A 19137-nucleotide genomic window follows, 5' to 3' on the forward strand; every position below is an offset into this window, starting at 1 on the left:
GCAGTATCTGTTATATTCTTAACATTTCTATCTGAATGTTCTGTATGTGTCACCCCCTGACCAAGCCCCCTGCTCTGTCCCCTGAACAGGACGAGGAGGTGACACTGTGCATGGAGCCGGAGTCTGCCACTCTAACCCAGCCCACACAGCGAGACGAAGCCATCGCCTCCGGGGGCAGTAGTCCGGGTCAACGTAGTCCGGGGCGCAGTAGTCCAGGGCGCAGTAGTCCGGGGCAACCACCAGCACAACAAATCACAGAGCGGAAGGCCTCTGATGTCAGCTGTGGAGGCATCCAGATGCTGGAGGAGAAGGATGAGAAGCAGGGGTCTGCTGTTGCTGCCATGGCAACCAACTGATTGACAGATCGTCCTGAGAGACGTGACAGGCGTCAGGAATGACTGATCCTAATAATGAAATATTTATCAATAAATCTGTTCCTTTTCAGGTATCAAACACATTTTTGATGGGATATAAACTCTTGTGACCACTGAAGAGGAGGAATATTTGGAAACTGACTTATACAGTGACAACAGCTGGTCCAACGGATAACCTTTTTTTTGGAAGCCTTACATCCCCGAGAGAAGGAGGAGGGAGGAGTAGAGGGAGGGAAAAGAGACTGAGTGAGGAAAAGGAGGTATGAGGGGATAATCAAAAGAGGAGCAGCTGAGATACAGACATCAGGGAAAGGAAACCGAGGAGGAGGGAATTGAAACATGCATGCTTTTTAAACAAACAACTTGATCCGGTCCAGCGTCAAATATGATAATGATAATAACATCTATAGTTAGAAAACATTATAATGACCACAATGATTTTCTAACAAAGCAAAAAATCATGACAACACAAAAATCTATGTATAAGTGTATGATAAAATAATATATATCAAAATCACGGTTTTTACAACAATATCTCTCCATGGAAGAGCTACTCTGTTTACAGCTTACACTCAACACATCAAATATTTTCAACCCCATAACTTGAAGAACAGCAACACTCACATGGTATACCCTCTCCTCTTATGTCGTTCACATCTGGCATCCACAACACTTATAGAACTAACTGCACGAATACAGAACAACTTTAGTAGGTTGGGTTCATCATAACCCCCTTAAAATTACACCTATTCGATTATCCCCAAAAACCAATTAAATCCAAATTGGGTCTCTGCAACCTAACCACTGCAGTGAAATCTACTTTAACCCTCCTAACACAGTTAGAAAGACACAACGTTACTATGTTGCTGTGTTCTCCAGATGTCCAAGGCACATAAAGGCAGCAGGCCTCACCTGTCGGCTGCACACACAGCACTGCACAGTTCAAGGATTGTACTGTACAGTAAGATAGTGTGCTTCCTACTCTGTCTTTCCGTATGTTTCTTCAGAGTAGTATGGACTACCTGTCCTATATTGAACTGTATAGACTTTGCACTGAACCTAGGACACTGGGCTGGTGCTGGGCCAGAGAGGGCTAAGGGCATGGGGCTCCTGGTAGTCTGCTTGACTGTGCATCTTGACTGACAGGTCCGTGTCATGGAGTGAATGGTGAAGAGACAAAGCTGTAGTAGTGAATCTCTTTGCACTGATGCAATCCAACAGATCAGAGACTGCCTTTGGACTCTGTCACACGTCAATGTCCTTGATTACTGTTCAGAAAGAGCTCTTAGCATCACCAAGAACCAAAACAAAACCACTAGACGAAATGGATTCTGAGCTGTTGTTCCATGTTCCAAACTAGAGATCGCTGGAGGAAGAGGGAGTGCTTTGGAGTGTTTTAGTACCAACAGAAACAGGATTTAGATTGAGATGTGATTTGTTTTAACTCAGATTGTTGTTTTGATGTCAGCTCTTGGGGACAATACCAAGCTTTTCTTTGTGGAGAAAAGATGAGAAAATGTTTCTCTCAAAGGTGTAAGTTAGAGCTGTTTGAATTGGGTACTGATTCTTAAAAGAGCAAAAACACATCTTCAAAATTGTAACTAATTACTGTGGAGCCAAACACAGGTCTCCTAAATGGCTTGTGGCCACTACTGTCGTACAGATGTAAATACTAATGAGAGAGTATATGAACCACCTCTCTCACAGCCACGACTGCAACAGTTTCTTTATTTTTCTACAAGTCTCAGTCCCAGCTCTTTCTTTTGGGAATCTTCATGAGCTCCCAAATGAAGCTTATTGCGTTTAGATTTGTTTCTATCACCACACAAGTAAAAGGAAAAGGATAGTGGAATGTCAACATTGTAAATAGTGTGATCATTGAAATATTGGATATCGGAATATTGTTGTAAAATAATGCAAAGGACCTAATTTGACTGGGTCCAAGGAGAACATTGAAGTCAATCAGGCAATAGAACTGAATACTAGAACCAAACACTAGAACCAAACAGAACCGGTATCTTCCTACTCATGGTGACTACAGTGATGGAGCAAAACTCTACATGATGTTTGAGTTAGCGTGTGTATTTCCCGAAGAGGAATGTGTGTATCCCAATGGAGGAATGGTAGTGAAGTTCGGAGACATGATAGAATAGTGGAATTTGCTCTGGATATACTGGTCTGGAATATCTGTGCACGCATCACTAATAAAAACATAAACAATCACGATTATTATTATTATTATTATTATTATTATTTGACAGAGAACAACCTTCTCCTTTCACTCTGATGATTGTGTGAAAAAACTTTTAAGATAAAAAGGTTGATTGACTTGAATTAATTAATTTATTGATCGATTATTTTTGCAATGTTGGGACAATTGTTATTTTTCTACTGAATTATTGACACCCCCTCCAGTATAAGATAGAATATGTGTGGTTGATGTAAAGCAGTTTTGTGTTGGTTGGGGCTCTTTCTGATTGGGCAAACAGACAGTGATAATAATACCCTAGGGCAGGGGTGGAAACTTCTGGGCGGCTACATTGTGTTTGTGTGCAGGGTTTTCTTCCAGCCCAGCACTAATACAATCTTCAATGGCCACAATTAATTGTAATCAGTTGTGTTAAAGCTGGGCTGGAACAAAAACCTGCACACACTGACTGCATCCCTCCAGGACAAGGGTTAGGGTTAAGGTTACCCACCTCTTCCCTGAAGCTGCCCATCACGAAGCACACAATGATGGCATTTACATAGTCATAACCAGTCATGAAGATTCGTGTCACTGCTGCCATGATCACCCAGGCAATGACAACACAATCTCAACCATACAACTTCCTTTAGGCTACTAGTCACAAGTGTCCATCAGCTGTCATGAACACGTATGACATGCGTCTGCAAGACAAGTTGTATATTGGTGTTAGAACTAACCAGGGCTAGGGGTCTATCCTGACCACGTGACCTGACCAGGAGAGACCCAGCGCCCCTACTTAGAACAGATTGTTTTGGTGAGCTGCTACCTTGTGGTGTATTTGAGTTTGTGTTATACATTAGCCTTCACCTGTCTATCTCAGACTGGCTCTGAGAGCTACAACCTTAAGGATGTCTTTACCCAACCACTCTTATTCATTCATTTATTTAATTATTATTTGGGGGGAGGAATAACATGACAGCCTGTACATAGTTTATTATTTATTGTAGGTAAGTCTTTTTGAAGCAGTATTGTTCTGTGTGTTGTCCTTGGGCTTTCTGTAGTGTTATACCTTTGACCCCAGAGAGATTGTTCTGATTAATTGAAAACACAAACATGGACCCAGAGAATGATACTACTTCAATTAAGATGTTTTATTGATTTTTTGACGATTAAGAACTTACTGAATGAATAAACTAATAACAAGAAGCCAAATGTATTTCCTTGGATGTTCCTGTTTATTGATTGTCTCTGTTGATTGATTGACTGATTGATTTCCAGTTGATTTCTTATTATGTATGATTCTACTGCCATCTTTCAATACGTAACTTGTCTGGAGGCAGTATTTTGCCTTTCTACACCTCTCTCTCTCTCTCTCTCTCTCTTTGTACCTGTTCTGTATATTTGTGTCTCTGTCCGTCCGAGTCTGTCTGTCCATGTAGTTGTCTGTTTTCTAGTTGGAAGTATCACTGCCTGAAAACATTGCTTAAAATATCTGACAGATTGACCAAAGGTGGATTTGAGGCAAACAGACTTTTCAACAAAATGATGTGGTCAGTTGGAACTGTGTGGGACAGAACCCTGAGGTAAATACACTTGTATACAATTGGCTTGATTGAATGTTTTAATTTGAGATGATCAATGTAAACTGGTAATACCAGTGTATTAAAGCCCATACCTATGCATGCTTATGGGAAGGTTGTGACGGGATGGGTCTTCCACGTGATCTCCCCCCCTTCCTCCTCGGCCGTAAACCTCTTTCTTTCTCTCTTCCTCCCACTCTCTCTTTTCCCCGCACGAGCGATCACCCTCTTCCATCCCTTTCTCCTCTACTCCTCTCTCTTTATTCTCCCCCCTCCTCCCCCTCTCTCCAAATAAAAATAAATACAGTGGAGAAACAGCAAATAAACACACAAAGAGAATCCTGATGTGTACGTGTGTGGACGTCTTTGAGAACAGACATAGTTTTTTATGTTGTGAGGATGAGGAACAAAAGCGTGTTTTTCTTTATGGTCAGTGAACACGGAGACGCAGTTTTTCTATCATGATTCCATTCCCTCCCTATCAACCCCAAACACATATTCTAGGTGTCTTTCATCCTGAATACATGACAATGCATCCATCCTTCCTGCCTTCCATAATGTATGGTAGTGTAGATAACTTGCTGATACATCAGGGATTCATTAAAGGTAGACAGTTCTGTTTCTTGTTCAGCCAACTTCTTTGTCAAAGCCATACCAAACATGACAATCACAGAAACCGTCCTGCAGGGGACTGGCAACTATGGTTGAAGCCTACAGTTAAACTCCCTGTCTGTCTGCCGTTGTCAGCCATTATGATGTCAGGAGAATTGCAACGTCAAACAAATTCCCAGAGACATGTTTCTTCTGGCTCCTCTCTGCTATTCACACAGGAACCTGTGTGTGTGTGTGTGTGTGTGTGTGTGTGTGTATGTGTGTGTGTGTGTGTGTGTGTGCGCGGCGGAGACTAAAATACACTGTTGACCTTCTCAGCTGGAATTGTTTATACGTCCACAGCCTTTTTAAAGACAAACTTTTACGAGACTGGAGGGAACAGTCCATCTCTGGTATTATGCTGGAACTGATTATTGCCGTGCTCCAGCAATAATCAGTCCAATGAAATGTTACTGAAAACATGTCCAATGAAATGTTACTGAAAACATTTTAATATGTATTGTATTCCATAAGAATAGTAGATTGGCATCGGTATGAACAATTTCAATATTTACTTTACAGTGGTTACAATAATAATCTTAAGCCTGTATATTCATTAATCAGTAAACGTTAAATCGCTCTGATCAAATATACAGTATTCAGACCCCTTGACTTTTTCCACATTTTGTTAAGTTACAGCCGTATTCTAAAATTGATTAAATAAAATAAAAATCCTCAGCAATCTACACACAATACCCCATATTGACAAAGCGAAAACAGGTTTTTAGAAATGTTTGCAAATCTATAAAAAATAAAAAACAGAAATACTTTATTTACATAAGTATTCAGACCCTTTGCTATGAGACTCGAAATTGAGCTCAGGTGCATCCTGTTTCCATTGATCATCCTTGAGATGTTTCTACAACTTGATTGGACATGATTTGGAAAGGCACACACCTGTCTATATAAGGTCCCACAGGTGACAGTGCATGTCAGAGTAAAAACCAAGCCATGAGGTCGAAGGAATTGTCCGTAGAGCTCCGAGACAGAACCTTCCAAAAGGACAACCATCTCTGCAGCACTCCATTAATCAGGCCTTTATGGTAGAGTGGCCAAACGGAAGCCACTCCTCAGTAAAAGGCACATGACAGCCCATTTGGAGTTTGCCAAAAGGCACCTAAAGACTATCAGACCATGAGAAACAAGATTCTCTGGTCTGATGAAACCAAGATTGAACTCTTTGGCCTGAATGCCAAGCGTCACGTCTGGAGGAAAACTGGCACCATCCCTATGGTGAAGCATGGTGGTGGCAGCATCATGCTGTGGGAAGGTTTTTCAGCGGCAGGGACTGGGAGACTAGTCAGGATTGAGGCAAAGATGAACGGAGCAAAGTACAGAGAGATCCTTGATGAAAACCTACTCCAGAGCGCTCAGGACCTCAGACTGGGGTGAAGGTTCACCTTCCAACAGGACAACGACCCTAAGCACACAGCCAAGACAACGCAGGAGTGGCTTTGGGACAAGTCTCTGAATGTCCTTGAGTAGCCCAGCCAGAGCCCAGACTTGAACCCGATCAAACATCTTTGGAGAGACCTGAAAATAGCTGTGCAGCAACGCTCCCCATCCAACCTGACAGAGCTTGTGAGGATCTGCAGAGAAGAATGGGAGAAACTCCCCAAATACAGGTGTGCCAAGCTTGTAGCTAAATTTACAAACATTTCTAAAAACCAGTTTTTGCTTTGTCATTATGGGGTATTGTGTGATGATTGATGAGGGGAGGAAAAAAACAATTTAGTTAATTTTAGAATAAGGCTGCAACGTTAACAAAATGTGGAAAAAGTCAAGGGGTCTGAATACTTTCCAAAGGCACTGTAAATCAGTCCATTGACAGACATTGAGTCACGATTAATGATGTGATTTCATTGCTGTCATATTCAGTGTCATAAAGATACACAGAATTCACCAACAGTGATACAGACCTACAGTACCATGTAGCTACAAACAGATACATTCATACACTCAACAATACCGGGACAAGGAGACAAACCATGACAGGCACAGATCTGTGATATGAAGAACGAAGAACATCTGTCAATTTCTGTAGTTTTAAAGACACGGAGAGAGACCTGAGAAACTGAAATAGTGAAAAAGAGTAGGCTGTCTGTCTTAAGAGTAGAAAAACATCCTTCAAAAACTGCTGAGATCCACAGCAAAATAAGGAAAGAGACTACCATCTTACAAAAAGTATTATTAGCTACCAGACATTCCAAAACTACAAGTCCCAGAAGCACTGTGTGCACCTGTTCTTCCTGCTCTCCGTAAGCTGAACATCTGCAGAGCCTCGAACGAGCCCGCACAGAACTCCATTACCCAGGATGCTCCTTGATACGCTCTCACTTGATTCACTCACCACTGAATGAGGTAAGTGAAGTGAGGCCAGAGAGGAGAAAGTCTTCATTTAAGAAACAGAATCCACAGAATTCCCTGTCGCCATCTAAATCGGCTCTTCAGAATCTTCTCTCTCCCTCTCTCCATCCGTCTCTGGCACAGTAGGAAGGGATGACACAATGAAGACACGAGTGGAGGAGGAGGGTGGTGAGGTGGGGGAGGCGGGGGAGGAAGGCTCCTGAGGGGGACAGTGTGTCCCTCGGCTGTTGTTGCTCCTCACGCTCCTGGGGGTGGAGGTATCACACTCTGTACCTGCACTGGAGCCACCTGCTCCTCTTGCGTTCCCCCTGGGTTCCTCCTGAGCCTCATTCATGTCACCCTCTCCCTCTGTCCTAACCACCTCTCCCTCCCTCTTTCCTCCATCTCCCTCCCTCTTTCCTTCCTTAACCTCCCACCTAAACCCCTCGCCCTCGCCCTCCTCCTTCCTACTACCCCCGCCCTCCATCTTCCCCCCCTCACCCCACAGCTCCCTCTCCCTGGTGGGGGAGGAGGGGGTGGAGGGGGAAGCCGCGTGCTTCTTGGCTTTACGGTTGACATCTCTGAAACTGGCTAGAGGGGGGCGCAATCTCACCCCACTACGGGTGGAGCCCTCGATGGCCTTCTGCAACTGTGAGAGGTAAGAGAGAGGGAGAGCGAGGGAAAGATTAAAGGGGAGATATAAATATAGAGGGGAAGAAGAGAAAGGGAGAAGGGGGGAGAGCGAGCGAGAGATAAAGAAAGAGGGGAGGGAAATAGAGATCGAGAGTGAGAGAGGAAGGGAAAGAGAGAAAGAGAGCAAATAGAAGTGGTTAACATAGCATGCTATAACACAGGCAAAGCATGTTAATACAGGTTTACTGTGACGCTGTGATAAGTCAGAGACGAACACAGTTGATGCTGTAACAGTATGACTCACTATACGAGTACAACAGAACAGCAGAGTAACAGCCAACTGAACAGGCTCCATGTATTTGTATGTGTATTTATTATGGATCCCCATTAGTTCCTGCCAAGGCAGCAGCTACTCTTCCTGAGGTCCGGCAAAATTAAGGCAGTTATACCATTTTAAAAACATGACAATACATTCATAACAGATTTCACAGTACACGAAGTATGTGCCCTCAGGCCACTACTCCACTACCACATACAGTGAGGGAAAAAAGTATTTGATCCCCTGCTGATTTTGTACGTTTGCCCACTGACAAAGACATGATCAGTCTATAATTTTAATGGTAGGTTTATTTGAACAGTGAGAGACAGAATAACAACAACAAAATCCAGAAAAACGCATGTCAAAAATGTTATAAATTGATTTGCATTTTAATGAGGGAAATAAGTATTTGACCCCTCTGCAAAACATGACTTAGTACTTGGTGGCAAAACCCTTGTTGGCAATCACAGAGGTCAGACGTTTATTGTAGTTGGCCACCAGGTTTGCACACATCTCAGGAGGGATTTTGTCCCACTCCTCTTTGCAGATCTTCTCCAAGTCATTAAGGTTTCGAGGCTGACGTTTGGCAACTCGATCCGTCAGCTCCCTCCACAGATTTTCTATGGGATTAAGGTCTGGAGACTGGCTAGGCCACTCCAGGACCTTAATGTGCCTCTTCTTGAGCCACTCCTTTGTTGCCTTGGCTGTGTGTTTTGGGTCATTGTCATGCTGGAATACCCATCCACGACCCATTTTCAATGCCCTGGCAGAGGGAAGGAGGTTCTCACCCCAAGATTTGATGGTACATGGCCCGTTCATTGTCCCTTTGGTGCGGTGAAGTTGTCCTGTCCCCTTAGCAGAAAAACCCCCCCAAAGCATAATGTTTCCACCTCCATGTTTGACGGTGGGGATAATGTTCTTGGGGTCATAGCCAGCATTCCTTCTCCTCCAAACACGGCGAGTTGAGTTGATGCCAAAGAGCTCCATTTTGGTCTCATCTGACCACAACACTTTCACCCAGTTCTCCTCTGAATCATTCAGATGTTAATTGGCAAACTTCAGACGGGCCTGTATATGTGCTTTCTTGAGCAGGGGGACCTTGCGGGCACTGCAGGATTTCAGTCCTTCACGGCATAGTGTGTTACCAATTGTTTTCTTGGTGACTATGGTCCCAGCTGCCTTGAGATCATAGACAAGATCCTCCTGTGTAGTTCTGGGCTGATTCCTCACCGTTCTCATGATCATTGCAAATCCACGAGGTGAGATCTTGCATGGAGCCCCAGGCCGAGGGAGATAGACAGTTATTTTGTGTTTCTTCCATTTGCGAATAATCGCACCAACTGTTGTCACCTTTTCACCAAGCTGCTTGCCGATGGTCTTGTAGCCCATTCCAGCCAATCTTGTCCCTGACATCCTTGGAGAGCTCTTTGGTCTTGGCCATGGTGGAGAGTTTGGAATCTGATTGATTGATTGCTTCTGTGGACAGGTGTCTTTTATACAGGTAACAAGCTGAGATTAGGAGCACTCCCTTCTCACTCCTAATCTCAGCTCGTTACCTGTATAAAAGACACCTGGGAGCCAGAAATCTTTCTGATTGAGAGGGGGTCAAATACTTATTTCCCTCATTAAAATGCAAATCAATTTATAACATTTTTGACATTATAGACTGATCATTTCTTTGTCAGTGGGCAAATGTACAAAATCAGCAGGGGATCAAATACTTTTTTCCCTCACTGTATCTTCAACACAAAATCCATGTGTATGTGTGTGTATAGTGCGTATGTTATCATGTTTGTGTATGCATTGGTCGGTGCCTATGTTTGTGTTGCTTCACAGTCCCCGCTGTTCCATAAGGTGTATTTTGATCCGTTTTTTAAATCAGTTACCTGATGTGGAATAGAGCTCCATGTAGTCATGGCTTTATGTAGTACTGTGCGCCTCCCATAGTCTGTTCCGGACTTGGGGACTGTGAAGAGACCTCTGGTGGCATGTCTTGTGGGGTATGCATGGGTGTCTGAGCTGTGCGCTAGTAGTTCAAACAGACAGCTCGGTGCTTTCAACATGTCAATACCGCTCACAAATACAAATAGTGATGAAGTCAATCTCTCCTCCACTTTGAGCCAGGAGAGATTGACATGCATATTATTAATGTTTGTTCTCTGTGTACATCCAAGGGCCAGCCGTGCTGCCCTGTTCTGAGCCTAAGTCCCTCTTTGTGGCACCTGACCACACGGCTGAACAGTAGTCCAGGTGCGACAAAACTAGAGCCAGTAGGACCTGCCTTGTTGATAGTGCTTTTAAGAAGGTAGAGCAGTGCTTTATTATTGACAGACTTCTCCCCATCTTAGCTACTGTTGCATCAATATGTTTTGACCATGACAGTTTACAATCCAGGGTTACTCCAAGCAGTTTAGTCACTTCAACTTGCTCAATTTCCACATGATTTATTACAAGATTTAGTTGAGGTTTAGGGTTTAGTGAATGATTTGTCCCAAATACAATGCTTTTAGTTTTTGTAATATTTAGGACTAATTTATCCCTTGCCACACATTCTGAAACGAACTGCAAGTAAGGAGCCTAGACAGCTGCCTTGGGGAATGCCCGACTCTACCTGGATTCTTTTGGAGAGGCTTCCATTAAAGAACACCCTCTGTTTTGTCTTAGACAGGTACAGTGCCATGAAAAAGTATTTGCCCCCTTTTCTCTACTTTTGTATATTTTTGATACTGAATGTTATCAGATCTTCAACCAAAACCTAACATTAGATCAAGGGAACCTGAGTGAACAAATAACACAACAATTACATACTTATTTCATTTATTTCATAAGCAAAGTTATGCAACACCCAATGCCCCTGTGTGAAAAAGTGATTGTCCCCTTACACTCAATAACTGGTTGTGCCAACTTTAGCTGCAATAACTCCAACCAAACCCTTCCTGTAGTTGTTGATCAGTCTCTCACGTTGCTGTGGAGGAATTTTGGCCCACTCTTCCATGCAGAACTGCTGTAACTCAGCGATATTTGTGGGTTTTCAAGCATGAACTGCTTGTTTCAAGTCCTGCCACAACATCTCAGTTGGGATTAAGTCTAGACTTTGACTAGGCCATTTCAAAACCTAAAATTTGTTTATTTTTAGCCATTTTCAAGTAGACATGATTGTGTGTTTTGGATCATTGTCTTGCTGCATGACCCAGCTGCGCTCCAGCTTCAGCTCACAGATGGATGGCCTGACATTACAGAGCAGAATTCATGGTTCCTTCTATTAAGGCAAGTCTTCCAGGTCAGCAAAAGCATCCCCAAAGCATCACACTACCACCACCATGCTTGACCGTTGGTATGAGGTTCTTACTGTGGAATGCAGTTTTTGGTTTTCGCCAGGCATAAAAAAAAGTATAATTTTTTTTGTAATTTGTAAACTCAGGTTCCCTTTATCTAATATTAGGTTTCGGTTGAAGATCTGATAACATGCAGTATAAAAAATATGCAAAAATAAAGAGAATTAGAAAGGGGGAAAATACTTTTTCACGGCACTGTAACTCTCGATCCACAATATAGCAGAGGATGTAAAGCCATAACACAAACGTTTTTTCAGCAGCAGATTATGATCAATAATGTCAAAAGCTGCACTGAAGTCTAACAAAACAGCTCCCACAATCTTCTTAGTATCAATTTCTTTCAGCCAATCATCAGTCATTTGTGTAAGTGCCATACATGTTGAGTGCCCTTCCCTATAAGCGTGCTGAAAGCAATTTGTTTACTGTGAAAGAGCATTGTATCTGGTCAAAAATGGTTTTCAAACTTTTACTAAGGGTTGGTAGCAGGCTGATTGGTCGGCTGTTTGAACCAGTAAAGGGTGCTTTTCTATTCTTGGGTAGTGGAATGACTTTTGCTTCCCTCCAGGCCTGAGGGCACACACTTTCCTGTAGGCTTAGATTGAAGAGATGGCAAATAGGAGTGGCAATGTAGTCCGATTTCATCCTTAGTAATTTTCCATCCAAGTTGTCAGTCCCAGGTGGTTTGTCATTGTTGATAGACAACAACAAAAAATTCACCTCTTCCACACTCACTTTATGGAATAAAAAATTACAACGCTTGTCTTTCATAATTTGGTCAGTTGTGCATGGATGTGTAGGTTCAGAGTTTGCTGTTGGCATGGCATGGCATGCCTCAGTTTGCTAATCTTGCCAATGTAATTACTGTGACACTGTGAGATCATCATCAGAGAACGATGACAGAGAGGCAGAACAAACGGACAAGCTGTGTGTCTGATGCTTCTACACTGTAGAAAAGGAAGACTCGGCACACAGACAGAGAGACAGAGGGAGAGAGAGAGAGAGAGAGAGCGAGGGGGAGAGAGAGAGAGAAATGGAGAGAGAGAGAGAGAAATGGAGAGAGAGAGAGAAATGGAGAGAGAGAGCGAGAGAGAGAGAGCTGGTGTGATGTGTGATCTCACCTCCTTCAGTGCTACGACGCCCACCAGTTTCCCAATGCTGGTAACATAGGCATGACTGAGACCCAGCAAGGAGAACAGAGTGTGGGTCTGCAAAAGAGAGAGGGGGGGGCATATTTGTCAATATCCTACAGCATGTAGTGTTTATAATGGCTTAAAGTGGCTACATAAGAGCACAAGGTGATAGCTACAGTTATACCTTGTGTAGGGAGGTTCTCTCCACCAGCTGAAAGGGGAGGATCAATCCGTATCTCCTCCATACTGATTGGCTTATCCAACTCTTCTTCTTCCCAGGCTTTGATCTGCATTAGCCAATCAGAGAGCAGAGAGGGTGATTGACAATATAAAGAGGGTGTAATAATTTATGATATTTGATTCTACTCGTGGAATCCTTTTAGAGCTACATGAAGTGCCCAGGTAAGGGAGTAGAGGTCAGGGATCAGGGGTTAGGGGTTAGGGGTCAGTGAGACACATTACCTCCTCTGAGGACATGGTGTCGGTGAGTGGAGGTGGGGTGGATTCCTGGAGAGAGGAAGAGAGAGAGAGGGAGAGCGAGAGAAAGAGAGAGAAAGAGAGAGAGTGAGAAAAGAGGGAGTATGAGACAGAGAGAGGAGGGGTGGAGGGGTGGTGGTTTAGAGATTTTAGTTATTTTCACCCTCCAGGTTTACAAAGTGTCAGATCAGATGCCCCCTGGTGGTGCTATTTCTCTATCACACAGAATGACTAACCTGCTCATCACATATCACATCATACATTATAGCAAGGTCACACAATTGACGTGAGATTGTGTCCCCTAGTGGACAGAATGTGATATTGCTCCTCTATGAGTTACCAGAGGAAAGCTTGAGGTTGATGTTGGCCTTAACCACACAGATCCAGGATCAGGTTGCCCTAACCCCAATCCAAACCTCAAGCATTATGGGAATGAAAAACATCTCCTAATATATCTGACCCTGTATCAGTGGTTACGGCCAACCTCTATCTTGATATGGAATGATACCTGAGCTTCAGCCTGGCTGGTTGAAGAAGAGGAGAAGAGGCGCTGAAATGTTCTCCTCACAGACTGGAGGGAACGCTTCTCTGAAAAGACAGGACAGGACAGACATTTAGAAGTGAGTAAATTGGGTAAACATTCTCACTCCAACAATTATTTTTTCTACAGAATGTGGTGGTTAATTGTTTTAAACAAACCCCATGAGCAATCGATAGAACAGTAGGTCTAATTATGATTCTGCTGTGTTGATTGCTTATAACATTTTGAATCACAAACAGCAAACCAACAAACCAACACTCTACACACACGTACACATGGATTTTGTATTGCAGATACAGTATGTGGTTGTAGAGTAGTGGCCTAAGGGGACACACTTAATGTGTTGTGAAAAGTGTTATGAATGTAATATTTAAAATTGTATATAACTGCCTTAATGTTGCTGGACCCCAGGAAGAGTAGCTGCTGCCTTGGCAGCAGCTAATGGGGATCCTTAATAAATACAAATACAAACATGGATGCACTAGTAACAAAATAGCAACAGTGAGTACATCCCAATTCTATGTCATATTTTGACATTCTGTGTGATGTCATGTCACCTGAGCCGGTGTGATTGGTGGAGGGCTCCTGTGGTTTAGGGGATGGGAGGGGCCCGTTCTGTTCATCTTGTACAGGAGAGGTCTGGAGAACAGACAAAAGGGCTTTACTAAACACCACAGATAACCAAGTTCATAACCAAGTATTACATGATGTTGTGCATAATTATAATGCATTATAAATGTGTTTATAAAGGCATTATAAGTACACTGATATTTATGACGCTATCGTTCAATCATTCCATCTATCCAGCCATCCATCCTTCCATCCTGTCACCTCTCCTCCCTCCTCGTCTATGAAAGTGAAGGACTCCCAGCCCTGACCCGGTGACCCCTGACCCCTCTCAAAGACACGCCTCTCGGCCGACAGCCACCAATCAGAGATGGCCTGCAGCTCTGTCCTCTCGATAGACCCCAATAGGATCATAGACTCTGAGGAAAAGACAGGGGGAAGGGGGAAGGAGAGCGAGAGTAGAGAGAGAGAGAAAGAGAGAGAGAAAGAGAGAGAGAAAGAGAGAGAGAAAGAGAGAGCAAGAAAGAGAGAGAGAGAGAGGACAAGAGAGAGATTTCAGTGGATGGATTTGTGTCATCTGTGGTGCATGGTATCAAACATTCTAGAACAAGTCTCACCTTTGGAGTCGACCAGAGGGATGGTTTTGAGGGAGGTGGAGTCTAGCAGATAGCCCAGCTCCCGATAGGTCGACTGGGAGGACAGGAAGTTCACCTTCCGCACCATCATGTCCTCCACAAAGATGTTGTACTTACTGAGGGAGGAGAGAGGCTATATGTGAACTGTGCTTGTTTGAGTCTTAATGGCACACAAGGTTTTATGTAAACTAGACCTGTTTGAGCCATAATGGCGTCCGTTTCAGTACCTGATGTGTCCGAGGCTGAGCTCGGGGAGGTATGGCAGTTTCTTGACCTGGATGATGGAGTCGTAGAGGGAGGGCTGCAGGCCCTGGGCCACCATGTTGGCCAGGATCACCGCCACCATCATGGGCAGGATGTGGGAGATCTGGCCTGTCAGCTCAAAACAGATCACAGCCGTGGACACCGTGTGGGTCACTGCCCCAGTCAGGGCCGCGGCACCTGGGAGAAGGAGGGAGGGAGGGAGGGAGGGGAAGGAGAGAGGGAGGGGAAGGAGAGAGGGAGGGGAAGGAGAGAGGAAGGGAGGGAGGTAGGGGGATGAGAAAGAGGTGAGAAAGGAAGGGAGAGTATAGAGGGAGAGAAGGAGAGATCAGGAGTGACAACAAGGCAGAAAGAGAAGGAGAGATGTGTTAAATGACATCATTGTAATATGACAGGGTAGTGGGCAGTGATTTTTGATATGTGTATATAATAAATACATCACATTCGACACGTAATAAGCAGAGGTGTGGACTCGAGTCATGTGACTTGGACTCGAGTCAGACTCGAGTCATGAATTTGATGACTTCAGACTCGACTCGACAAAATGTACAAAGACTTGCAACTCGACTTGGACTTTAACATCAATGACTCGTGACTTGACTTGGACTTGCGCCTTATGACTCGAGAAGACTTGCTACGAGGACTTGTAATGACTTGCAAAGGCTTGCTAAGAGGACTTGAAATGACTCGAAACTAAAATGTAGGACTTTGGACTCGACTTGAGACTTGATGGCTTTGACTTTTGACTCGACTTGGGACTTGCCTCATCTTTGACTCGACTTGACTCGGGACTCGAGGGCAAAGACTTGAGACTTACTTGTGACTTGCATAACAATGACTTTGTCCCACCTCTGGTAATAAGACTAAGCAATTGGCCTATTAAAATGTTTCTCTGACTCCAAAAATAGAATTAGTAATATGCAAGAGACTATGGTTACCGTAATAGGCAATGAAAGAAATGTCTGAGAATAGATTCTAAATACAAGTGTATTTAATTACTTTGTAAAATGAATGGATTCACATACAAGGCATAAAGCTTAAGTTACAATGCATTAACAAGCATTACAAGGCATTATTCTAAGCATGGTCAGAGAGAGAGAGAGAGAGGAGAGAGAGAGAGAGAGAGAGAAACCATAGCCTGAAAGGCCTTGCCCCAAATGTTCATGGGGTGGAGAGAGAAAGAAAGAATGTAAGTATCTCACCACAGCAGGTCAGGAACAAATAAGAAAAAGAACAATGAACCTTTTATAAGCATCTGAGTTGATTGGACTCAAAACCTGAGTTGTTGACCAATAGTATTACTGTAAAGTTAACCTCCAATCAGATATCAGACATACATGATGTAACCTCTGATTCTCAGAGGTGTGACAATGGGGGTTGGCAAGACCAACACAGAGAATGTTGAATTCCTATGATAACACAGAGAAAATTCTTGTATACAGTTGATAAGAAGAGTGACTTCTGTGGTTGGGCTGCCCTACAACAGCTGCAAGGCATGATGAGACTTCAGAGGACACTCACCAATGACAGCATAGCCCCCGGGGAGGATGCGATAAACTATCCCATCAAACAGGATACCGTTTGGGAAGAGAGTCGCCATGATCTCCCCTACCAGACGCCCAAATGCAGCCCCTGGGGGAGAGGGGCGAGAGAGAAAGGGGAGAGAGAGAGAGAAAGGGGAGAGAGAGAGAGAGAGAGAGAGAGAGAGAGAGAGAGAGAGAGAGAGAGAGAGAGAGAGAGAGAGAGAGAGAGAGAGAGAATACTCAGTTGTGCTTTAGGACAGGTTTAGGGCATGTTTTAAGCCTGATGTCTGATACATCCTGTTTAGATTCCCAGGTCTGATCTCAGCCTCTTACCCAGTATGAACACTGGCATGAAGGCTCCAGATGGGATGGGCATTGTCGTGGAAACAGCAGACATCCAGAACTAGAACATTGAGAAGGTATGTGAATTACAGAGAGATCTAATACAAATCCTTTATAGAATCTAATAAAGAAACAATGAAAAGGTCAACTCACAGAGAACTCTTTTCATTTTGATTTGACAGCCTGACCACAGCAAAATATGAGAAGAAAATGGTTTTGTTCTATGATGGAGGGATGATGTACCTTCATGACAAAGAAGAGGAGGAGGATGAGGAAGACGCTGACGTTGGGGTGCAGCCAGGCTGAGGAGCGCCCCAGGCCGGGGGGAAGGGAGGTGGCAGACAGTTTGGTCCAGGTGAAGTTATCAAACAGGGAGTTAATACACTCTCTGGGCATCAGCTAGAGAGAGAGAGAGAGAGAGAGAGAGAGAGAGAGAGAGAGAGAGAGAGAGAGAGAGAGAGAGAGAGAGAGAGAGAGAGAGAGAGAGAGAGAGAGAGAGAGAGAGAGAGAGAGAGAGAGAGAGAGAGAGAGAGAGAGAGAGAGAGAGAGAGAGAGAGAGAGAGAGAGAGAGAGAGAGAGAGAGAGAGAGAGAGAGAGAGAGAGAGAGAGAGAGAGAGAGAGAGAGAGAGAGAGAGAGAGAGAGAGAGAGAGAGAGAGAGAGAGAGAGAGAGAGAGAGAGAGAGAGAGAGAGAGAGAGAGAGAGAGAGAGAGAGAGAGAGAGAGAGAGAGAGAGAGAGAGAGAGAGAGAGAGAGAGAGAGAGAGAGAGAGAGAGAGAGAGAGAGAGAGAGAGAGAGAGAGAGAGAGAGAGAGAGAGAGAGAGAGAGAGAGAGAGAGAGAGAGAGAGAGAGAGAGAGAGAGAGAGAGAGAGAGAGAGAGAGAGAGAGAGAGAGAGAGAGAGAGAGAGAGAGAGAGAGAGAGAGAGAGAGAGAGAGAGAGAGAGAGAGAGAGAGAGAGAGAGAGAGAGAGAGAGAGAGAGAGAGAGAGAGAGAGAGAGAGAGAGAGAGAGAGAGAGAGAGAGAGAGAGAGAGGAGAGAGAGAGAGAGAGAGAGAGAGAGAGAGAGAGAGAGAGAGAGAGAGAGAGAGAGAGAGAGAGAGAGAGAGAGAGAGAGAGAGAGAGAGAGAGAGAGAGAGAGAGAGAGAGAGAGAGAGAGAGAGAGAGAGAGAGAGAGAGAGAGAGAGAGAGAGAGAGAGAGAGAGAGAGAGAGAGAGAGAGAGAGAGAGAGAGAGAGAGAGAGAGAGAGAGAGAGAGAGAGAGAGAGAGAGAGAGAGAGAGAGAGAGAGAGAGAGAGAGAGAGAGAGAGAGAGAGAGAGAGAGAGAGAGGAGAGAGAGAGAGAGAGAGAGAGAGAGAGAGAGAGAGAGAGAGAGAGAGAGAGAGAGAGAGAGAGAGAGAGAGAGAGAGAGAGAGAGAGAGAGAGAGAGAGAGAGAGAGAGAGAGAGAGAGAGAGAGAGAGAGAGAGAGAGAGAGAGAGAGAGAGAGAGAGAGAGAGAGAGAGAGAGAGAGAGAGAGAGAGAGAGAGAGAGAGAGAGAGAGAGAGAGAGAGATCATTAATTCTATAAGCCCCGTCACAGGTGGTGTAAGAGGAATTGCACTCAGTATACAATCAATCAATCAATCAAATGGAGTTTATAAAGCTTTAATCAGCAGATGTCACAAAGTGCTATACAGAAACCCAGCCTAAAGCCCCAAACAGCAAGCAATGCAGATGTAGAAGCACAGTGGCTAGGAAAAACTCCCTAGAAAGGCAGGAACCTAGTAAGAAACCTAGAGAGGAACACGGCTCTGAGGGGTGGCCAGTACTCTTCTGGCTGTACCGGTTGAGATTATAAGAGTACATGACCATTAAGGCTAGATCGTTCTTCAAGATGTTCATAGATGATCAGCAGGGTCAAATAATAATCACAGTGGTTATAGGTTATCACAGTGGTTATAGGTTATAGGTTATACATCTCTGCATGAGCTGTTATACAGTGGTGTTGAAAGATGTATTTGTCCGTATCACCTTAAAACTGCACTACAAAACACTATAAGTTAACAGGGTTGCTTACTTCAGCCTATACAGTGGGGAAAAAAAGTATTTAGTCAGCCACTATTTGTGCAAGTTCTCCCACTTAAAAAGATGAGAGAGGCCTGTAATTTTCATCATAGGTACACGTCAACTATGAAAGACAAATTGAGAAAAAAAATCCAGAAAATCACATTGTTAGGATTTTTTATGAATTTATTTGCAAATTA

At 43.9% G+C, this 19137-nt stretch overlaps 1 protein-coding gene and 1 pseudogene across 4 annotated transcripts in view; one reads left to right on the forward strand and one right to left on the reverse strand.

Annotated features, from left to right (window-relative positions):
- LOC121542972 overlaps window positions 1–3778 on the forward strand; it is a 36814-nt gene extending 33036 nt beyond the window's left edge. For all 4 annotated transcript variants that reach the window (XM_041852635.2, XM_041852637.2, XM_041852638.2 and 1 more), the window contains one exon: window positions 90–3778. In XM_041852635.2, coding sequence (XP_041708569.1) covers window positions 90–356 — 267 coding nt within the window. In that variant the 3' untranslated portion in view covers window positions 357–3778. The remainder of the gene's footprint in view (window positions 1–89) is intronic.
- A 3449-nt stretch (window positions 3779–7227) lies between these two features.
- LOC121543841 overlaps window positions 7228–19137 on the reverse strand; it is a 14881-nt pseudogene continuing 2971 nt past the window's right edge.

The sequence above is a fragment of the Coregonus clupeaformis genome, unplaced genomic scaffold (genome assembly GCF_020615455.1).
Source record: "Coregonus clupeaformis isolate EN_2021a unplaced genomic scaffold, ASM2061545v1 scaf1372, whole genome shotgun sequence".
Taxonomy (NCBI): Eukaryota; Metazoa; Chordata; class Actinopteri; order Salmoniformes; family Salmonidae; genus Coregonus; species Coregonus clupeaformis.